Genomic DNA, 20,720 nt, shown 5'->3' with positions numbered 1-20,720 from the left:
GCAATGGCTCTGGAACCTTTTTCTCCAAAGGCAATCTAGAACACTAATTATAAGGATAATCAAACAAATGTTGACATATTGGATTACTTTAAGTCAGTTAGATACCGTAAAACAAAAATACATAAACAGTTACATTCCTAAAACATCTCAAAACATTTTTCATTATACGTTTTTAAGATCATATTCTTAATAAAGTGGTCTAAATAGTTGGTGATGCTACGCATTGCGCCGCATCTTCCTAGCTACTAAAACCAGGCACATTTTTCATGAGTGAGTTAGAAAATGAAAAATGATTCATGCGCGATGGTGCCGCCGTAAAAAGACTTCAGTATTATTTAATGAAAGGAATTCCACACGCTGAATCCCAAACCTTACGTCCTTAAAACAGAGAATGAGACCTCACACAGGTTAGTGCCGAGTGAACCATAAACTCATTGAACAAAATATTAGTTACAATCACACAATCTAATGAAGACATCCATCCGTTTACTTAACTCTACGAGAGAGGGTTTGACGAAGGCCTGCCGGTATGTGTTTGCATCATAATTACTAGTATAATATAACCAGTGTTGGGAAAGTAACTAAAGTAACTATAGTAACTAAAAGTAATATTATTACTTTCCCCTAGTAACGAGTAGTGTAACAAATTACTTTCAAATGTGCTTTTTTTTCCGTTCCGACTGGATACTGTTTATTTATTTATTTTTCAGAAACGATCCATACTATTTTTTGTATTATTATTTTTAGGTATGTGCCGTAAACTTTCCATTTTATTTAGTCTGAATGAATTTGATACTTTACCGGAAGCTGGGCACTCCAGCAATTTATGAAGTCATAGAAAGTAAAAGTCTTAGTGTTCATTAAATTCAAATGAGGGTGCAAATTGATTCGGATGCACTCGTCATGTGTACACTTTTTGGAGTTAAATCAACAATGACAATGAGAAACTTGAAGTAATGTAATAAGTAAAGGAAAGTAACATTTTGGCAATAGAGCAATGTACACACCTCTACGTTTTCATGAAAGTAACAAATGAAAAAGTATACATAGAGAGTCAAATAGATGCTTTTCACTGGACAAACAAATATATATATATTTGGGGGGGAAATGAAAAATTGGGGATGCATGCATTACTATTAAAAAAAATTTTTTTTTATGGAGACAGATTGTTTCCACTTTTAGAATGTTTTTTAAAAGAACTATTACATTTTATAGATAGTGTACATGGTTTAAAGTGGAAATATACAAATTATGTAGCATTAATTATTATTTTTTTTACTACAGATAGTGTGACGATATATGCTTTTCAGTGGACATAGAATAACAAGAATGTTCTCTAACTTAAAAAAAAAAATTGCAAACATGCTTTTCTCTTCACATAATTCAGTAACAAAATTGTTTTTCAGGGTAAAAGAAAATTGGAGATACAGAACTAACTGTACCTGCTTTTCTGGAGAAAGCAACCATAATGTCATATTACAAATATTCAAATATGAATATAATAACAAATGAGGTTTTTTTTTAACACATAATTGACAACTGACAACATAACACAAATAGTCGGTCATCATGTTTTTGTTAATACCATTAATCGCTAGTGTATGTGGTTGCCTCTTTCTTCATTTATTAATAACAAGGTGGTTTGGGTCGTGAGCTGAGAGGGGGTGCGCGCGCATTCACCTCACGTGCGTGTGACACCACGTGACCAAGCGTACATACTAAAAAAAAACAAAAAAAACAAAACACAACCCACACTCGCACACACCCACACACCCCCACCGGCTGCCTGCCAGCTTTTACTCTTCCTGACATCCTCATCTTAGTCAACGGGCGATAAAAGAGCGGGCAAGTGCTCACAAAACACATTCCAAGTTCCTTTTTATTTATTAAGTCAGATGTTGAGCATCAGTGTTGAGTCATGGACACGCGCCAAGTCAAGGTATGTGCATGCATGTTATTGTTTCAATTAGTTGGATATTGTCGAGTGTTTTATTTTGTAATTGAAGTGATAAGTACTTTTTTAGCAATAAGGCTTTAAAAAAAAAACTCCTTAACATTAAAATGTTATGTTTTAAATTGCAGCCATGTTGAAAAAAAAAAAAATGATGATTACAAATGTGTACATTAACAAGGTGCCATGGGAGCAAATGTGCCAGAACATTTTTAACCCACAAGGTGGTTATATACTTAATTAGGTTTTTAAAGATTGTTGAAGAGAGGGGCTCCTAATTTTTTTTGTATTACTACAGTAATTACTTGCCAAGAATTTTCAATTTCCCTTGCAAGTTTCATGCATAATTAAAAGTGAATACAGCACCTATCTAATAATTTATGCAAAACATGTCTGCTACTAATTGACATCATCCAGACTGCGTGCACATTTTTGACACTTCATTTAACTGATGATTGAATTAAAGAGCCTAATGTTGAATGACCTGCTTTTAATTGATAAGCAAGCCTTGACTGCCCCACATACTTAATGCAATGATGTCCCCCGAGGCATCACAAGCTTGCCATCATCAACTGTTCACTTTCTCACTATTGTCTCGTCTGCTCTGCTGTCAGCTGGCTGATGCACGGATTCCACCCAGGGAAGGCAATGACGTCATCGTGCCTCTTTTAACACTTAAACATATTGCTTTGGCTGCCACGTTTGCTCTAAAGTGAAGTAAGTGATGTAGCAAGGTACTGGATTTTGATCAACTGTTTCTAATCATCCCTTCACACAGTAGACCAATATACTAGGAACACATCTCGGTGGTTTTGCCTAGTGTGAAAGAGTAGAATTTCATATTTATTGCCCAATCCCTGATGAAAAGATAAACAAGGCCACTCACAATAAACACTACCGTAAGGTCGAACCTGTTCTCAAACAACTTTTGTTATTTGCCACTCATTTTCAGTTCAGCTTGTAGGTCACATTATTGTGTGGATAATGATTTGTTACAGCGTTTGTGCTGTAATTAAAAGCTAACTGTTTTCCTTCATTTTTCAATCCACTTGTCAAGTTTGATAACTCAATGTTTTCATATGAGGAAAAATTATGTTCAGCAAATTATTGATGGAGCGCTTACTAAAAAAATATAGTTTTATCAAGTATTTTTGTTTTTAACTCATTCACTGCCATAAATTCATTTAAAAAAAAGATTCTAAAAAATTAGGGGGAAAAGGCGATTCAATGTTTTTAATTGTAATTAATCACATGACTTCACTAGTTAACTCACGATTAATCACAAATTCTATTATGTTCTAAATGTACAATAAAAACATTTATAGGTTTTCATACTCTTGTTAACAAAAGTGGGGAAAACATTTAAACTAATAGAAATAGTTCAAATTAATTTTTGACGTCTATAGCCGTCAATGGCAGAGAATGAATTAAAAAAGAAGAAAGAAAATATAAAATATTCGGGCCTTCAGGTGATTAAAGTGTTTTATCGTAATTAATCATTACTAGTTAACTCACGATTAATCACAAATTTTATGTACAAAACTAAATTGACGTTTATAGCCATCAATGGCAGTTAATTTGTTAATTCATTTTACATTTACAGTATATTCACTGTATTGGGTTTTAAGTACAGGATACCATTGATTCTCAAAATGTGGTACTAGTACGACTGGTGGTACATGGGTTTCCTCTAGTTTTACGTGAAAAAAAATCACTGAATTAAACGTTTAAAATGTGCATAACGATAATGTTGCAGTGGCTTAAACTTAAAAAAAAAAATCCAGATCAGTACATTGGTTTAGTACAATTCAGTTGTATTTAACTTTTAACTACAATACAATGGCATCAAATCTTTAAAACTCAAAAAGTCCCACAAGTCTTAACATGGTATTCTGTTTAAGATTGTGTTTGTGGAATATGACTTAAGTAGCAAAGTCCACCCGCCTGTATCTATCTCAGGGGGCGGCCATTTTGTCACTTGCTGTCGACTGAAAATGACATCGCAGTGCCTAAGAGCTCAAGTAACCAATCACGACTCAGCTTGTGGACATCACATGACCAAACTCAGAAACAGGCGAACCGTGACTGGCTGTCACCTGAGCAACCGTGATGACATTTTCAGTCGACAGGAAGTGGCAAAATGGCCGCCCCCTGGGATGGATAAAAATGGGTGGATTTTGTTGTGAGGACACATAGAACTTATTATTTGAAAGAATGTTTGGGTTGACTTTTAATATATGTTAAATAAATACACTTAAATTGAATCAATCTTTGTTTTGTTGGGTGTGTGTATTTCTTATACCACAGTTCAAACACATACACATGTTCAAACCGTGCATCATATTACTGTAGCTTACAATTAGTAACATTTCATTGAAAATTAAAATTTCTTATTAACAGTTGGGCTTACTACTATATCACAAAAAAAAAAAAAGAAGTATATTTTAATGATGGTCATTTTGATGGTACTTTGTGTCAAAGGTTTGAGAACCACTGTTGTAATGCATTAATGTATAAGAAAAATAAGCCTCAATATTGTTTTTGTTTTTTTTACATATTACCCAGCAGCCCACTGACCTTATCTCGCGCCACCTGCCACTCATGAAGCTGCACAGGCTGTCGGGTGCCACCATGAGCGCGCTGACGACAATCGCGCCGTACCTGGGCTCCAATGACGCCATCTATGACGACAATTCCGCCAAACGTGGATTCCGCCCGGAAAAAATGCACTCCGCGTCCATTAGTAACACAAACAAGGTCATCTACAGCACGGCGGGCCCGATTTTCCCCACCAACATGTCAGACTTTCTGCTGACTAATGTCACTGATGGGATTGCGGCGCAGTGCGGGGAGAACTTTGTGGACAACATGGAGTGTTTTATGATCCTGACTCCTGGCCAGCAGCTGGCCATCGCCATCTTGGCCCTCACGTTGGGTACGTTCACAGTGCTGGAGAACCTGATGGTGCTGTGCGTCATCCTGCATTCGCAAACTTTGCGATCCCGACCGTCCTACCACTTCATAGGAAGCCTGGCTGTGGCGGATCTCATCGGCAGCATCATTTTCGTCTACAGCTTCCTGGACTTCCACATCCTCCACAGGAAGGACAGCCACGAGGTTTTCCTCTTCAAGCTGGCCGGCGTCATCGCCTCCTTCACCGCCTCCGTGGGCAGCCTCTTCCTCACCGCCATCGACCGCTACATCTCCATCCACAGGCCCATGGCGTACAAACGCATCGTGACCAAGACTAAAGCAGTCGTGGCTTTCAGCCTCATGTGGAGCATGTCCATAACGTTCGCGCTGCTGCCCCTGCTGGGCTGGAATTGCAAGCGCCTCAACTCGGTCTGCTCAGATATTTTCCCCCTCATCGATCAGAGGTACCTGATGGTCTGGATCGGGATGACGAGCGTCCTGCTGCTCCTCATCATCTACGCCTACATGTTCATCCTGTGGAAGGCGCACCACCACGCTGTGCGCATGCTGAGCCGCACCTCCCAAAGGAGCATCATCGTCTACTCGGCGGAGGGCACCAAGGTTCAGACGGTGAGGCCCGAGCAGGTTCGAATGGACCTGCGCCTGGCCAAGACTCTTGTGCTCATCTTGGTGGCCCTCATCATATGTTGGGGGCCGCTCCTCGCCATCATGGTTTACGACCTGTTGGGAAAAGTGGATGACTTCATCAAGACCGTGTTCGCTTTCTGCAGCATGCTGTGCCTGCTCAACTCCACCGTCAACCCCGTCATCTACGCCATGAGGAGCAAGGACCTGCGCAGGGCTTTCGGAAACATCTGCCGGCTGTGTCGGGGAAGCGCGCAGACTCTGGATAACAGCGGGGAGAGCGACTGGAACAGCAGGAGCGTCAGGGGCAAAGAGAGCGGTGGTAGTGGTGCGAGTCGACGGGTGAAAATGGCCCAAGTTTATATTTCTGGAGTGACGGATGCAAATTCTGGTGCGGATTCAGTGTGAACGCCTTCTGACTGTGGCCTAAATGTTTTGTGTAGGATAGGCTTCTTGTGGAGCGTTCCAAAAAGTGACTTGCGTTTGGAAATTTTGTGACATATGCCCGCTTCCATTTGTTATTATTTTGCGAATACTGAGAGGAGACTATGAAATGACGTCAAACCGTGAGAGTGTCTCTCTGCCGCAAGACTCTCGGCTGACAGTCAACAAAAGTGCTTATGGGCATATTGTTGATCGAGCTTTCGTGGTTTGGAAGAACTTTGGCCACAATTGCACAATTGTCAGCATTCACTGCATAACGAGCCGACATGAAAAGGAGTGGACAGTGAAGATGGTTTATGTTAAGAATGCTGTCGGAGTTAAGGAGACCACAGCGTTGTTCTCCATCTGTTGTCCATCAAGAATGGCATTAATGTTCGCTTTTATTAATTCCAGAAATATAAATATACAGCACTTTGCGTTATCTCCCGCCACCTTTTTCCGTGGCTACAATACAGCAGGCCTATGACGTAATATCCGGTTAAAACGTGCGACATGGTATCGGGTCTTGTCATCGTTTATTCGCAAACCTGTTTCCATAAGTTTTCCACCCCTTCCAAACATAAACACGTTTTTGAGAACTTTAGAAGTGACCATGTTACTATTCCATATCACAGGCGTGGGAAACCATTTTCAGAGAGCCATTAACTTTGTATGAAGTTGTCCAAAGGCCATACTTAATTGATGATCAAATGTTTTATTTATCCATCCATGCATTTTCTACACCACTTATCCTGTTCAGGGTCACAGGGAGCTGGAGACTATCCCAGCTGACTTCAGAAAGGCAGTCTACGCCTTGGACTGGTCACCAGTCAGCCACAGGCCAAATGCTTATTTATTTATTTATTTATTTATTTATTTATTTATTTATTTATTTGTTTGTTTGTTTATTTATTAGCATTTGTCGGTTAAATGTTTTGGTACTCGAGTTTAGGTTATTGTTTTTAGAATTGCATGGTGTGCAGGATCAGTGCTGTAAAGTATATAGGACCGACGGGTCATCGTTTCCCCCACCACATCATAGCATAGCAATAATGTGGCCGTAGTACTAATATCCAGAGGAAAACTGCACTACAGTACTAAACTACTCGATAGAAAGTAGCATCTGTGACTTGAAAACAGCCGTGGGTGGTTATGTAAGATGTTGTGATGTTGGGCATTTCACCACCACTCACCACTCCAGTGCGTGTTTTGCAATGCAAAAACTGTGAGACATGTTTGGCTTTTTTTTGATAGCAGAAAACATTTGCAGCTCTTACGCGAATGTTCAGTGTACTTGTAAAACATTGTGTGACAAATTGCCATATTGATGTCACGCATCCATAGTGCCACTCTGTCTTCAGTAAATGCATTTTTCTTATCATGAAAATGTCAAGATAACGGGTGATGTTTTTGTAATAAAACCATGAAATGCCACGAAACATGTTGTGTATCTAATCTACAAATAATTCATGCATTTCTGTGTGTCAAAAAGAGAAATGATCCATCCATTTTCTTGAGCACTTGCCCTCTTCAGGGTCACAGAAGAAAAGCAAAGAAACATTCACAGTCACACCTAAAGACAATTGAGTCTGCACTTAACAACATGCAAATTCCACAAGGGAAGACCCAGAATCAAAATGAGGCGGACGACTACCATGCTGGGCTACCAACCATAAACAATCCACAAGAAGTAGTGTATTAGGACACATCAAAAGCCAGAACATTAATAACTTAATCTTATTTTATTCATCCATCCATATGAACCAATCCCAGACCAGGTGAGAGGTGGGGTACACCATGGACTGGTTACCAGTCAATCGCAAGGCACACACACACACACAACCATTCACATTCAGGTCAGGCTGTCAGTGCTCAGACCCTACGCCACACAATCCATCGAATTGGTCTTCATGGCTGTCGTCCTAGAAGGAAGCCCACAAACATGCTGAAGACAAGCATACTAAGGACATGGATAACTGGAATCCTGTCCTGTGGTTTGATGAGACCAAGATACATTTATTTGGCTCAGATGGTGTCAAGTGTGTGTGGCAAAAACCATGTGAGGAGTACAAAGACAAGTGTGTCTGGCCTACAGTCAAGCATGGTGGTGGGGGTGTCATAACCTGGGGCTACATACATGAGTGCTGCTACCTGCTGGCATTTGGAAGCTTCAATTTACTGAGGGAAGCATGAATAACAACGTTTACTGTGACATACTGAAGCAGGGCAGTATTCATTTCAAATTCTAATTCTAATTCATACATAGCTACGTTGGAAATGTCACCATCTATTATGCAGTCTGCTATCGTTCATGTGAATGCGATGGTTGCCACGACCATCTGCTGTACTGCATTTCAACAACATAATGAGGTTCCTGCTGGTGGAATTAATAGGAAAGACAGCTTGAAGGACCATTAGATGTATGTATCTTGTAAGAATTAATTACCTTAATTTGGGACACATAACGACAAAGACAATTGGCATTGCATTTTTTGAAGAAAAAAAATAATTTACAACTATTTTGTTTCGTAGACAATTATCTGCCGTGAAAATGAGTTCGTTGTGTAATACTGACCTCTTGTGGAATCAAACACTCCTCGTTAACATTTTTATTTCAACGTGGTCCGGTCACTCGGGCAGGTGACTTTAAAGCCACTTAACCTATGATGTCGTGGAAAAAAACAAAAAATGACACGAACGGTTCACGTCAGCTCTTAGAAACGTTAGTAAGACAGTGTGTCGTCCGCCTTTGAGCGGCCTTTACTACATGCCCCGGCATGCATTGCTGTGAAGTCGCACGTGACGTCGCCAGCCGGGGGTAAGCCGATAGCCTCGTATCGAAAACAAGCAGCCGAGCGGCGTCGCGTCTGCTAAAGCTAGCTCAGCTATCTTTAACGGCAGTCAGCCCGCTGCTGGGCTGAGAGCTTCCTCAACTTTTTTCCAGGAAGCAACTTTTGGAAGACACTTCAACTACTATACAAAACACCCTCCTTTAAAAGGTAAGCCATGAAATTGATTCCAGAACCAGACAGCTAACCGTTTGCTTTGTTTTCTGTTATTAATAGCTAGCGCCATGAGCTAATGTTAGCTCGTTAGCACCAATTTAAAGGCTCAGTCGCACAACATGATTATCATGTGCCTGATAAGCGGCGCGGTGTGGTTTCAAGTAGCGAATTTTCACGATGACAATAGCTGCGTGTTATGACCAATCCATAACCTTACGACTGTAAACGTCTGTCAAAATATGATCTTCATTTGGGGGTTGCTTTGACACATTTTCCTCCTTTTTTGGTCAGTTTAAAGCAATGGCGTGCGGAGCTACCCTGAAGAGGACCATGGATTTCGATCCGCTCATGAGTCCCGCTTCCCCCAAAAGACGAAGGTGTATGCCCGTGTCTCCGTCGTCCTCGTCCCCTAGGAAGTATCTGAGCATGGAGCCCTCGCCATTCGGGGAGTCGTCATCCAGACTGAGCGCAGGTGATCTTCCTTACGAGCTAGCAAAGTTGGAGCCCACGGGCCTGAGCAACCTGTTGTTAAGACAATAATGTATTTTGTTTATCGTCCTTTTGTCCCCCTTCCCAGAACAAATCCTCCACAGCATCAAGCAGGAGTACAAACGCATACAAAAGAGGAAGCATCTAGAGGCTGGAGGCTACCAGTCGCCAGAGTGCTGCTGCTCTCCAGAATCTCCTCCATCCCAATCCCAGTCCACCATGTCAGGTTAGTCAACACACACCCAAAATGAGTCATTTCCTACCTGTGTTATACATTACAATGCACATACATTTAAAGTACATGTATTATATCATTACCGTCTCTGCATTGTAATACAGTAGTACAACCAAAACGGCTAGTTTAATACCCTTATGGTAGCAAAGTGACAAAGCAAGATGTGCTTTGCCATGAATACTGCCTGAATATTTTTAACCCAAACATGGATACAAATAAATTGTATTTACCATGCATGAAGGCGGGAATCAATACTTTTCAGATGTATATGACTTAAATACATCTTAAAAGGAATACATTGCTGTAGTTAATTTGATATATATAAATATACACAGTAGAGATTGACTCATTGTGAAGATGCTTGTTTGGCTTTTGCAGCGACGCCCTCTGGAGGAGTTTCCCCTTCGAGGAAGGAGCAGCCGCTATTTACCCTCAAACAAGTTGGGATGATCTGTGAACGCCTGCTGAAAGAAAGGGAAGAGAAGGTGCGGGAGGAGTACGAGGAGACCATGACATCCAAACTGGCAGGTCGGTTCACGCCACCGCTGTCTGTAACGCGAGGCATGGAAAAATAACCAAGACAAATGTTGACGCGAGCGGGACAAGGCTCGCGCGTAGTTAGTTACTGCTGATATGACGACACGTTTGTATCGTTTGCCATTGCAGAACAATACGACACCTTTGTGAAGTTCACGCACGATCAGATAATGCGACGATTCGGTGAACAACCTGCGAGCTGTGAGTGCTCTCTCTTCGTGTGTCCTTCCCACATTTCTGTCCTACAGTTACACATCTGCTTTCTGACTTTTGAGTTCATCTGCCTTTCTTCTCCAGATGTTTCCTGAGCTCACAGGACGACTGCCTCTCGTTGCGGACGGATCGTGTGGCCCCCCTCCAGGAAGGAAAAACAAATACACACACACACACAATACGCTCATCGTTGTTACGAGATTCCGTTTAGTTTAAATGAAACTTTTTCTTACTGTGCCATATTTCTGTGGTTGGGCAAATGGTTGTAAACAACCCGGTGCTTCCCGATGTAAGCGGACCCCTACTCCCCTCACCCATACTTCCCTTCTTCCCAGCTGCGTGCGTGCTGACAGTTCTCACACTTTTTTTTTGACAGTTCACAGCATTACCAGCTTGTTCACTCTTCAGTTTGTTACATGTAAATATGTTGGAGCAGCATTAAGTTGCTGTCAAAAGGAAGCCTGAAGTCGCGCCTCCATTCGTTCCTTTTTATAATTAAGCAGTAGGCCAAATACATTTATTTTCTTCCCTTCCCCGACCCAAGTGTTTTATTTATTTTGTTTTACTGGTATAACTTTGAATCCATTGTACTTAATCAGAAAAACAATAAAGGACTTTTAATTTTAAAGCCTGCATGCTATGGACATTTGTTCCTATAAAATACACCATTATGTACATTTGCTATGCTAATGAGCTCCAATACCATCGTTTTGGCGGCAGCCTAATATTTTTGCACCGAACAACACCCATGCATTAGGCCGGTGACCGGTGAGTTTTGGCCGATAATTTGGGTACACCCTGGACTGGTCATCAATCACTGCACATATTGGTAACATAAAAAAACACACATTTACAACTGTCCCAATTTCGAGTCTTACACATGCATGTTTTTAGAATGTAGGCGGAAACAGCAAAACCAGGAGAAAACCCACCCAAGCAATAGTTTGGAACTTTCAGCTCCCAAATCGGAAAAAAACACATGAAGGCAGAATTATTATTATTTTTTTACACCTGTTTCATTGTAGCTCTAATGCAGTGGAACCTCCAAAGTCTTAACAGTTTCATGATGTTGGTTGACTTTCAAGGTGACATTTTTCCTAAGGGAAACAATGCAATGTAAATTAACCACTTTAGGCTCATATTAAATTCTTACCTGTCAAAGAAGTGTAAACGTAACTTTGCCACAGTATAATGAAACAAAAATAAAAACAAAGCACTCACCCTTTCTGGCACAAAATGGAGGGGGAATAGGAAGGTGATTGCAAAATGACACTATCATCTAGTGGTGATTTAAGGTACTGCTGGAATAAAAAATAAAAAAGCCTTGTTGCAGTAAGTTCACTTTTTAATTCTTTGGCTATTATCATTTTTTTTCTCTTTGCCATTACTTTCACGGGGGTGTGACTATTTTTAAGGCTCCAATCGGTGCCATTCCACCTCTTAAATTAAATTCAAATCCAATACAATATCTAATGCCCACCTTCAAATATTTTAGGAAATGAGCACAGAATCTCAAGATTTCAGGCACTAAATAACCTTTATTAAGGGACAAAACTACAAAAACATTTGACAGTGTTTTTCAACAGATTTTTTTGGGGACCAATGCGTCAACATCCTCCCCAAGTGAGCCGGGCCACGTGGTCCGTCTTCTGCTTACTGGACTTAATAAAACCCAAAAATTCCAGCTCCGAAACAGCCCTGATAAACCGAGCGCTGGAGAAGTGTTAAGGAAGTAAGCGTCAAGTATCCTGCAAAGCTTTGTTTTAAACTTTTTTTTTTTTTTTTTACATCTAAGAAGAAACTCACATTTACAGTACACTTTAGGAAAAGATACTGTTTGACGTCATCCACTTTTCCAAAGTTGTCTGAATCCGGATCATTCCCCTCCGCTGCAGATACCACGGTTGAGTAGGCCTAAAAACAATCATGACACTGTCAACATTGTCATCCAAAACGCTGTCAAATCTTTGGATCAATATTTTTGGATCCACAGAACAAACAAGGAGGGAAAACCACTTCAATTGATAAGGTCATCATGGCAAAGTTGAAAGGTGACGTTACTGTAAAACAAGTCAACTAACTCACTTGCATCCAGTCATAGAGGTTAATGAGGCGGCCGCACTCCAGGTGCAGCTTGTACACGATGCAGATGTCGGGTGCCGAATTGGAGACGCTTCCGTCATCTGTTTTTAGCCTCTCATTCTGAAACAATTATTTTTGAAAGAAGACATTCACAATGCACTTTCGTCGGTACGCGCCAAAGCTCTTCGATGTGCCGTTGATGTACCAGAAGATAATAGTAAGGGCTGCTGAGTGCGGACTGGATGGAGGTGCGAGGTGCGGCGTTGAGGTGGCGTCTCACGGTGGACGAGGAGCTGTAGTAGCACACTTCATACAGCGTCTGAGACTCTGGGGGAGACAGGCGACTCCTACGAAGCAAATAAGCGAGAACGTGTTGACAGACAGGAAGCTGACGATCAGAAGATGAATTGGTCTCACTTTACGAGGTTGTCGATAAACTCGAGGACTTCACTTCGCAGGTTTTCATACGGACTCCGTTTCTTGGACCTTCTGGACTCATTCATCTCCAGAAGAGCCTGTTGGGAGCAGGTGAAATATGGCGTCAGCAAGAATAACGCTTTGTACATAGCTTAGATTTATAGTACCTTCTGCAGCTGGTACAGGTTGGTTTTCTTCTGAAGGTTCTTCGCAGGAGTGGTGAGGCGCTCTTCGTCACATTGGACAAACTCACCGGCCCCTGCTTGTAGAAGAAAGGAAGTGATCCTTATTCCTATGGTAGTCATCATCCTAAAATGCTTCGCACAACTCACCGTCTAATTGCTTGAATTTGCTGAGCATGCCTTCCAACTGGACGAGGGTGCTCTTCATTTTCTTTGAGTTGACGGGCTGCAGGACCTCTGCGCATCTTTGGAGCAACGCGAACAGCTCGTCCTTGGCCAACATACTGGAGGAGAGGCAATAGGAGGCTCACAATTCAAAACTAAATAAATAAATACATAAAAATCATGCGGTTGGCCACCTGAGGGCGCCATATAGACGAGTGATGGCCTTGACTTTGGCGCCACTTAGCGGTTAGGAGGTCAATGGCATTCACAGAGCTGTTTAAGCCATCAATTTTCTGGATGGCTTATACTCAATAGGTTTGTGTATGAGCTGGAGACTAACCTAAAGACAATTTAAGTCTTCAATTAACCTAAGAAACATGCTTTTGGCAGATGGGAGGAAGCTGGAGAACAAAGTCGTATGATTGGGAAAAGTTTTTAGTAAAAAAAAAAAAGTCAATTTTTTTTAAGAATAAAGTTGACAAGAAAAATGTGTAATTTTGTACAAAAAAAAAATCGATTCGAGTTGTAATTTCATGCGCAATAAACATTAACAAATATTAAGATGCACATATTCATTTTACTGATAATGTGAAAAAGCAGGTTTCTATAAGGTGTGATAATTTCGATACTCCTGAGAAAATTATGACTTTCTGGTAACTACTTTCCCCCCCATAATATATGAATCCTTTTTTTTTTCCCTTGTTGACAACTACAACCATGCAAAATATTCCATACAGAGATCTGTATGTCCGACGTGTCGGTGTGTGTACCTAATATTTTGGCTAGTGAGTGCAAATTCTCATTTGCAATACAGCCAGTGCTTACATTTCAGTCATTTAAACAGACTAAAACAAGCAAGATTAATTATCCGGGCTTACTTAAGCAGCTTCATGGCTGACTGGTAATCCTCCGTCTCCCAAACATTCTTCTCCAGGCAAATTAAATGGAGCTCCCGGATCTGCGGATAATCCAGTGTTACACCGGAGCGACAGTGACAGTTTCGAAAAAAAAAAGAAAAGAGAATGCTTTGTTGAGATCAAAAGACTTCTTGCCTGTTTTCCAAGGGGGTAGCGAGGCAGCGAGGAGGTCAAAGCGTGAAGACACCTCAGCGTGGGGTAATAGTTTTTGTGGTATTTACAAAGCTCCTTTATCAGCTTGTGGCAAACCTCCTACAACAGTTGAAAGTGTTCACGTCAGCAAAGTTAAGAGTCATACTGAATCAAATAAAAATACTGTACCTTTAAGTGCGCATCATCTTTTAACAGCTGCTGCTCTTGGGATTCCTGCTGGCTAACATACCTGAAGAAGAAACCTAAAGATGTTAAGCATGCATAGCTCATAGTTGCTACACATGAACAAAAGTATGAGCCACACCAATCAGTTACGGATGCACTGATGTACGAGACCTCAGCGTACCTCGCGACAAATCAGATTAGCGATCATCAGATATTAGAAACCAGCAACCAGGGGGTTAGTCTAGCCCCTGAATAACCTTCTTGTAAAAGAACTTCCCAGAATATCTCTCCCTGTGTGGTTGAACGACCAGGTGTCCTAATACTTTTGTCCACAGCGAGTTTTAATCTTTGACCAGTGAGCCGTGTACCTTGTGAATGACGGCAGCTGCCTGATCCTTTCCAGGTCCTCGTGGCTGAGATGTGCCGCGTTACGCACGGCTTCCTTCTTCTTGCAGCAAAGCACGCTGAGGGGCTGCGAGTGGAAATGCTCGAGCAGGGCCAGCTTGAGCACAAAGCAGATTGCGCTTTCATGCAAAGATCACGCAAAACAGCTCCATTTGATATAGGACAGCGTGATCACAAACATCCACCTGCAGATTTTTGATGAGCTGGCACCATTGTGAACTCGTACAAAAACACCTTCGAACATTTTGTTTAGGACAACTTTTGGACAGTCTAGCTTCTGCTATCAGATAACTAAACTACGGAACGCTTCCCCTGCTGAACTTAAATTGGAGACGAATAAAAGTGTCTTCAACAAAAAACTGAAACAGTGGCCAAAACTGCTCTCGTTGGATGAGAGAGATTAGTTAGCACAATTAACATGTACAGGAGATGTACTTGTGTAATATTAATGTATATTGTTGGAAATTGATTTGTGATTTGAATGACTCTCATTTTAGGTTGTCTTTTACATCCGCCCAAGGGACTGACAATGAAAATGAGCTTGACTTAGCTAACTTGGGCACATTTACATTGTAAAATGTTGATTAATGTGCATCTGTCCCTTTCAAATCCATAAATTCAAAAGGACCCAGCGAAGGCGGGACATTGTAAAGTTGCAACTATGTGCGCTTTAACACAGCAATATGCGATCAGATGATTACATTAGTCAGGTTTACATCCAAATGTTTCGAAATTTTGAATGCAAATTTTGTGAAAATGCGCAAAACGGACATGCGACTTATGCCCGTTTCCATCCGTTCTACTAAACGGAAGTAGTTTGTCTTGTTGGTTTCCCTCCCGCATGCAAGTCAAGTGTTTCCTTTAATTAATTATAAAGAGAATCGTGTTTCTTTGTTTCCCCAAACATATCTTACTTAATCATCCGCCATTTATTGTGACTACAAACGTGCGTGTGACGTAGTATCGGTCAAAACGTGCGACATATATCCGGTCTTGTAGTCGCTTATTGGCAAAACCTGTTTCCATTGGCAAAATGCGCATTTTCCTTTTTTCCATACGCTTCAAAAACCACCTCCTCCAAGCGTAAAAACGTTTTGTTTTTTTTCTTCAAATGTTGGGCCTTTTTTCAAATTTCTGGCGTTTCCATTCAGTTTCTTTTTCGCAATTCTTGATTCTTGAATAAAGATAGGTGGATGGAAACCCACCTACTGTCAGTGGCAGCATCTGGTGTGGAGTATAAAAATACTTGAACGAGTGTAATAATTAATTTGTTCATTATGTTGTCAATTATTTGATAAACATGTTTTAATTTCCATATGTTTATTCCCCAAAAAATATTATAGTTTTTTTTTAATTGACAGTGCAGAAAATGCAAAAAACAGAAATTTATGATGATCCATTTACCAATTTGGTCCCTAAGACAGAAACAGAAAAGGGAAAAAATGTCCATGTCTCTAAAACGATGCAAAAAAAGTACGATTTTTTTTCACAAAACAACAACGCAGATAGATGAATGGCAAAAAAAATGACGTCTTTTACAGGCAGTGTGAAAGGGGGCACACGCAACACAATCCAGGACGAGACACTCAACAAGGCTCTCAGAGAATATTGGATAGATACCTGCACACCCTTGATGAAATTCCGCACAGAGAAGTCATGGTAGAGGAAGAGGCTGATCAGCACCTGCATTACTTTGCCGGTCATCTTGAAGAGGAACTTGGGTGTGAGGATTAGCTACGAAGCGAAAGTCAAAATTAAAAAAAATCAAACGTGCGTTTTGAGGTCATCTTTGTGCAATGTGAGTGCGTGCGCAACCTTGTCGATGACGGTTGCCAGGTGTTGAGTGCACGACAGAGACTGGAAGAGCTCGATACAAAGCAGCGACGACACCGAGTGGGGCAGCATGTGCTGGATGGTGCTCGGCGATGTGGCGATGCCGAAGATGAACGTGAGGGGAAGACGCTCCATGTATCGACTATGACACAGACAGAGAGAGTGTTCAGCTTCAAACACCTTGTGCTTCTAAGAAGAAGTTTTGCATCATTTTTGTTTTATCATACAGCGGCCATCGTACGGATGCCGCATGCGGTAATGCACCAAATGTATATGACAAACATCAAAAAGTAGAAGAAGAACTAGTCATGGCAACTAATGCGTGACATCGCTAGTTTCGCATGTGGCTTCCGCCACAACAAGGATTTACTATTTACAACACCGAAAGTGGAAATAATAGACCAAGATTTTACCTTTGGCCACAATGCGACATGGGATTGTAGTTAAAGGGGAAGTCAACCGTAAACATGTGTTGACAATAATATGTTATATGTGACCTCACTAGTCTCAACGTGACATTCTGATTAATATTGCGTTTGTGAATATGAGATATGCAGCAAAATGCTGATGTTTTAAACCCATCTCAGGGGGCGGCCATTTTGCCACTTGCTGTCAACTGAAGATGACATCATAGTTGCTCAGGGCTCTGCCTACCGAACAATCACACCTTACCTCTTTTCTGAAGCAGAGCTGTGATTGGTTGTTACCTGAGACCTGAGCAACTGTGATGTCATTTTCACGCGACAGCAAGCCTTGATATTGATTAAAAACTTTTGAATGTTGCCGTTTAATAATAATAATAATAATACATCGGATTTATATGTCGCTTTTCTAAACACTCAAAGACGCTTTACAGAGAAATGGATACATTATTCATGCACTCACACATTCACATTGTGGTGGCGTTAAGCTACTTAACTCATTCACTGCCATTGACGGCTATAGACGTAAAAAATCATTTGAACTATTTCTATTAGTTTTCCACTTTTGTTAAGAGTATGAAAACCTAAACATATTTATATATATATATATATTGTACATTTAGAACACATGTAAAATTTGTGATTAATCGTGTGTTAATTATTGAAATCATGTGATTAATTACAATGAAAATTTGTATTCACTGGACGCGATAAAAAAAAAAAAAGATTATAAAAAATTTGAGGCATCAGGCGATTAAAATGTTTAACTAATAGAAATAGTTCAAATGATTTTTTGACGTCTATAGCCGTCAATGGCAGTGAATGAGTTAAGTAGCCACAACTGCCCTGGGGCAAGCTGGTGGAAGCGTGGCTGCCAGTGTGCGCCTACAGCCCCTCCGACCACCACCAATATGCATACACATGCATTTTCAGTCATTCACACCTCCATCACGGGAACCCTGCAGGACTTCCACATTACCTGCAAATGAGAATGAAGTCCTGAAGAACTTTTTTGTTGAAAGCCTCTAAATCTTTAAAAATAATCACAATAGGGGGATGCTGGTCTTTACTTGGAGAACTGCGCTTTTTTCCGGGAGAGCTGGATTTCTGCCAGGCAGGAGAAAATAAAAAATATATTTTTTGTTTGTTTGTTTTTTAAGACAGCAAAAGAGAAACAAAGTCAAAACGCACTGCTCCTACCTTTGTTTGTGTGTTGTACCATTCACAGAGCACACTCAGGGAGCAGTGCACGCTCCTGTGGACTGGAGTGGTGCTCTGCTGCAACGTCGCCGCCGCCTCCTCCTTATCCTCTTCTTCTTCATCATCATCATCATCATCATCATCTTCAGCAGCCACCACTGTGTCCATCAACCTCTCCAAGACCTTCTTCATCAAGTGCTTCAAAGCTGAAACAGGAGCATATACACTACATGAAACCTTGCATTTCAAGTTTCAACACCTGCGTAGTACTTTGGGTTAGGGTTAGCCCTGACGAGACTTCCGCTAAGCTAGCATCCGTAAGTGTGTTTTGTTTTTTTCCAGTGGAATTTTTAGACACTTACTCAAATAAATAAATAAAAACAGTCCTGGCAATGAAGTGAAATTAAGTGTTTTATCCTTGAGTGAACGATATGAATGTTAGCTACCAAAATGCACCATAAATAGTCATTAAAAAGTGTTTTGTTTTTCAAACACAATATTGCGTGGTTAACTTATTATGTATAGTCGTTAAGAATAATGAAATGTTAATTAAAACATTGCCAGTACAATTACTAAACATTGAAAATTATTATTATTATTTTTCTAGGAAAAAAAAAAATCTTAATCAAATCAACCAGCTTTTCATATATGAGGAACGTGTTTCACTAAAGTTCCTCTGTATGTTTTTTTTCTTTTTTTACATTCACCACCATGGCTTACCTGAACATTCTTTGGCCTGGACAGAGACCACGTGAGGAGTGACAGACTGTTGGAGTAGCTCAGACAGGCTCTGGAAGGTCATGTCATGGTCTGGCACGTTCACTCCTAGTGAAGACATGAGATGACAAAAAGGGAAAATTCAATTTACACTGCTGTATCCTTTGTGCTGCACACCACGCACAGAACTAGCTCACAAACATCAACATTAGTCAGGAAGCACACTAGCATCTCAAACATCTAATTTTTGTCCTCGGTGAGACTTAAACTGCAACCCTCCTGGTACAAAGCCCAAGTCCTTGCTGCTGTACCAAATACACCCAAAGATTAACTTTAGCACTCATCATCATACCAAGCATTAGCGCTGCCGTGGGAATCTCGCTGGCCCTCATCTGAGAGGCCCAGTCGCTTTGATGGCGAGTGGATGAGCGTTTTCTGGTAAAGTCCAGCAGGCTGTCCAGGATTTGTCTGTTGAGTTCATCCTGCAGAAGCTGACAGTAAACATATTACATAAAACATAAGAGTAAAGTGTAAACATATTACGCATTTCTCACAATGGTTCCGTTGGTATTATTTGACCTAATATACAACACCGACATTGAATGAACATCATTTCATGAATATAGTAATCATGGGTCATCTCAGTTTCTCAGTTCTGGTCCTCCTGTGTGTGTGTGCATGTTCTGCTTATGCTTGCATAGGTTTCTTTATGCACTGCCATACATGTTAAGGAAATTGAAGGCAAATTAAATTGTCCATTGTTCTGAATTTTAAAGGTTGTTCGTCAAAATGTTGCCATGCAATTGGCTAGCAAGCAAAAATCAGCTGGGATTGGCTCCATTATAAAGCATTACTCTGGTAATGTTTTTTTTTTTTCTGTTAGCACTTGGAATACAAAGTACCATTCAGGCTGGTGGAATTAGGGAGCCTCCATATCTCATATGTAAACATGCAATGGATTTAAAAAAGGACAAATGTCATCTCTCGACAACACCTTGATAATGTGTCAACCCCTTCAAAGTATACCACTGTATTAAATACCTCTGTGTCCTTTTCAATCTTGTTCCATAGATCATAAAAGAGTCTGAACCGTACATCACTGGTCTCAACAACTTCGCAACCATGAGTGAAATAGTTGTCTGTGGTGGGGGGAAAATCACAATTTAAATACATAACAATGATAACTACAAGTACTTTATAGTGTAAACTAACTGGAAACGTATTTTACCTAAACTAGGGGAGCTTATTTCCTTTTTCTTCTTCTTGGTGCTTGGCTTGAAAACAAAACAACCCTAAAATGTGGAGTGAGTGTCAGAAAGTACGTCGAGCAACTCAAAATACAAAAGTTTACATAAACGCGAGGCATTACCGTTGATACCGAAGACGTGGCCATTTCAGTCTCCAACCCGTCAGACGGTGAAATGTCAACACTCCTTCACCAGTTACCAGATTGTTTCGTTAAACAACCCCCAGTGCCAAGTCTGCTACTTCCCGCCAGAATGACGTTGACGGAAAAAGTTGTGTTCAAGACTCCTAATCACCCTTAGCAACTTCATAAAACGCATTTCATGCCTGTTTTAATCATTGTTTAGCACAGCGGAAACCACATCGGGCATTAGACGTTGACTGTAATTGTAAGCCACACCCAACA

At 40.8% G+C, this 20,720-nt stretch overlaps 3 protein-coding genes across 3 annotated transcripts; 2 read left to right on the top strand and 1 right to left on the bottom strand.

The window, feature by feature from the left end:
* The first annotated feature begins 1,792 nt into the window (after window positions 1-1,792).
* Window positions 1,793-7,303, top strand: LOC147162914 (cannabinoid receptor type 1B-like). Its single transcript, XM_086095080.1, has 3 exons — window positions 1,793-1,939; window positions 2,566-2,668; window positions 4,517-7,303. Exon 3 carries the CDS (start codon window positions 4,553-4,555, stop codon window positions 5,915-5,917), a length of 1,365 nt encoding a protein of 454 aa, XP_085951206.1. The 5' UTR covers window positions 1,793-1,939; window positions 2,566-2,668; window positions 4,517-4,552; the 3' UTR covers window positions 5,918-7,303.
* Window positions 7,304-8,665: 1,362 nt separating this feature from the next.
* On the top strand, window positions 8,666-11,039 carry LOC147162913 (akirin-2-like). Its single transcript, XM_086095081.1, has 6 exons — window positions 8,666-8,931; window positions 9,229-9,409; window positions 9,515-9,652; window positions 10,040-10,189; window positions 10,328-10,399; window positions 10,496-11,039. The coding sequence occupies exons 2-6, from the start codon at window positions 9,238-9,240 to the stop codon at window positions 10,504-10,506; spliced, it is 543 nt and encodes a 180-aa protein (XP_085951207.1). The 5' UTR covers window positions 8,666-8,931; window positions 9,229-9,237; the 3' UTR covers window positions 10,507-11,039.
* An 899-nt stretch (window positions 11,040-11,938) lies between these two features.
* Window positions 11,939-20,703, bottom strand: orc3 (origin recognition complex, subunit 3). Its single transcript, XM_086094880.1, has 20 exons — window positions 20,439-20,703; window positions 20,298-20,361; window positions 20,111-20,208; window positions 19,422-19,560; window positions 19,073-19,177; window positions 18,353-18,558; window positions 18,132-18,259; window positions 16,713-16,872; window positions 16,518-16,631; window positions 14,861-14,994; window positions 14,496-14,556; window positions 14,310-14,426; window positions 14,136-14,215; window positions 13,243-13,376; window positions 13,078-13,169; window positions 12,911-13,008; window positions 12,699-12,840; window positions 12,497-12,613; window positions 12,246-12,325; window positions 11,939-12,124 (listed from the first exon to the last, which is right to left on the bottom strand). The coding sequence occupies exons 1-20, from the start codon at window positions 20,460-20,462 to the stop codon at window positions 12,019-12,021; spliced, it is 2,199 nt and encodes a 732-aa protein (XP_085951006.1). The 5' UTR covers window positions 20,463-20,703; the 3' UTR covers window positions 11,939-12,018.
* Window positions 20,704-20,720: the final 17 nt, after the last annotated feature.

This window comes from Leptonotus elevatus, chromosome 14 (genome assembly GCF_054856555.1).
Source record: "Leptonotus elevatus isolate MCC_2025b chromosome 14, RoL_Lele_1.0, whole genome shotgun sequence".
Classification (NCBI taxonomy): Eukaryota; Metazoa; Chordata; class Actinopteri; order Syngnathiformes; family Syngnathidae; genus Leptonotus; species Leptonotus elevatus.
The sequence above is the reverse complement of the archived record's forward strand: the minus strand, read 5'-3'. Positions and strand labels throughout refer to the sequence as shown.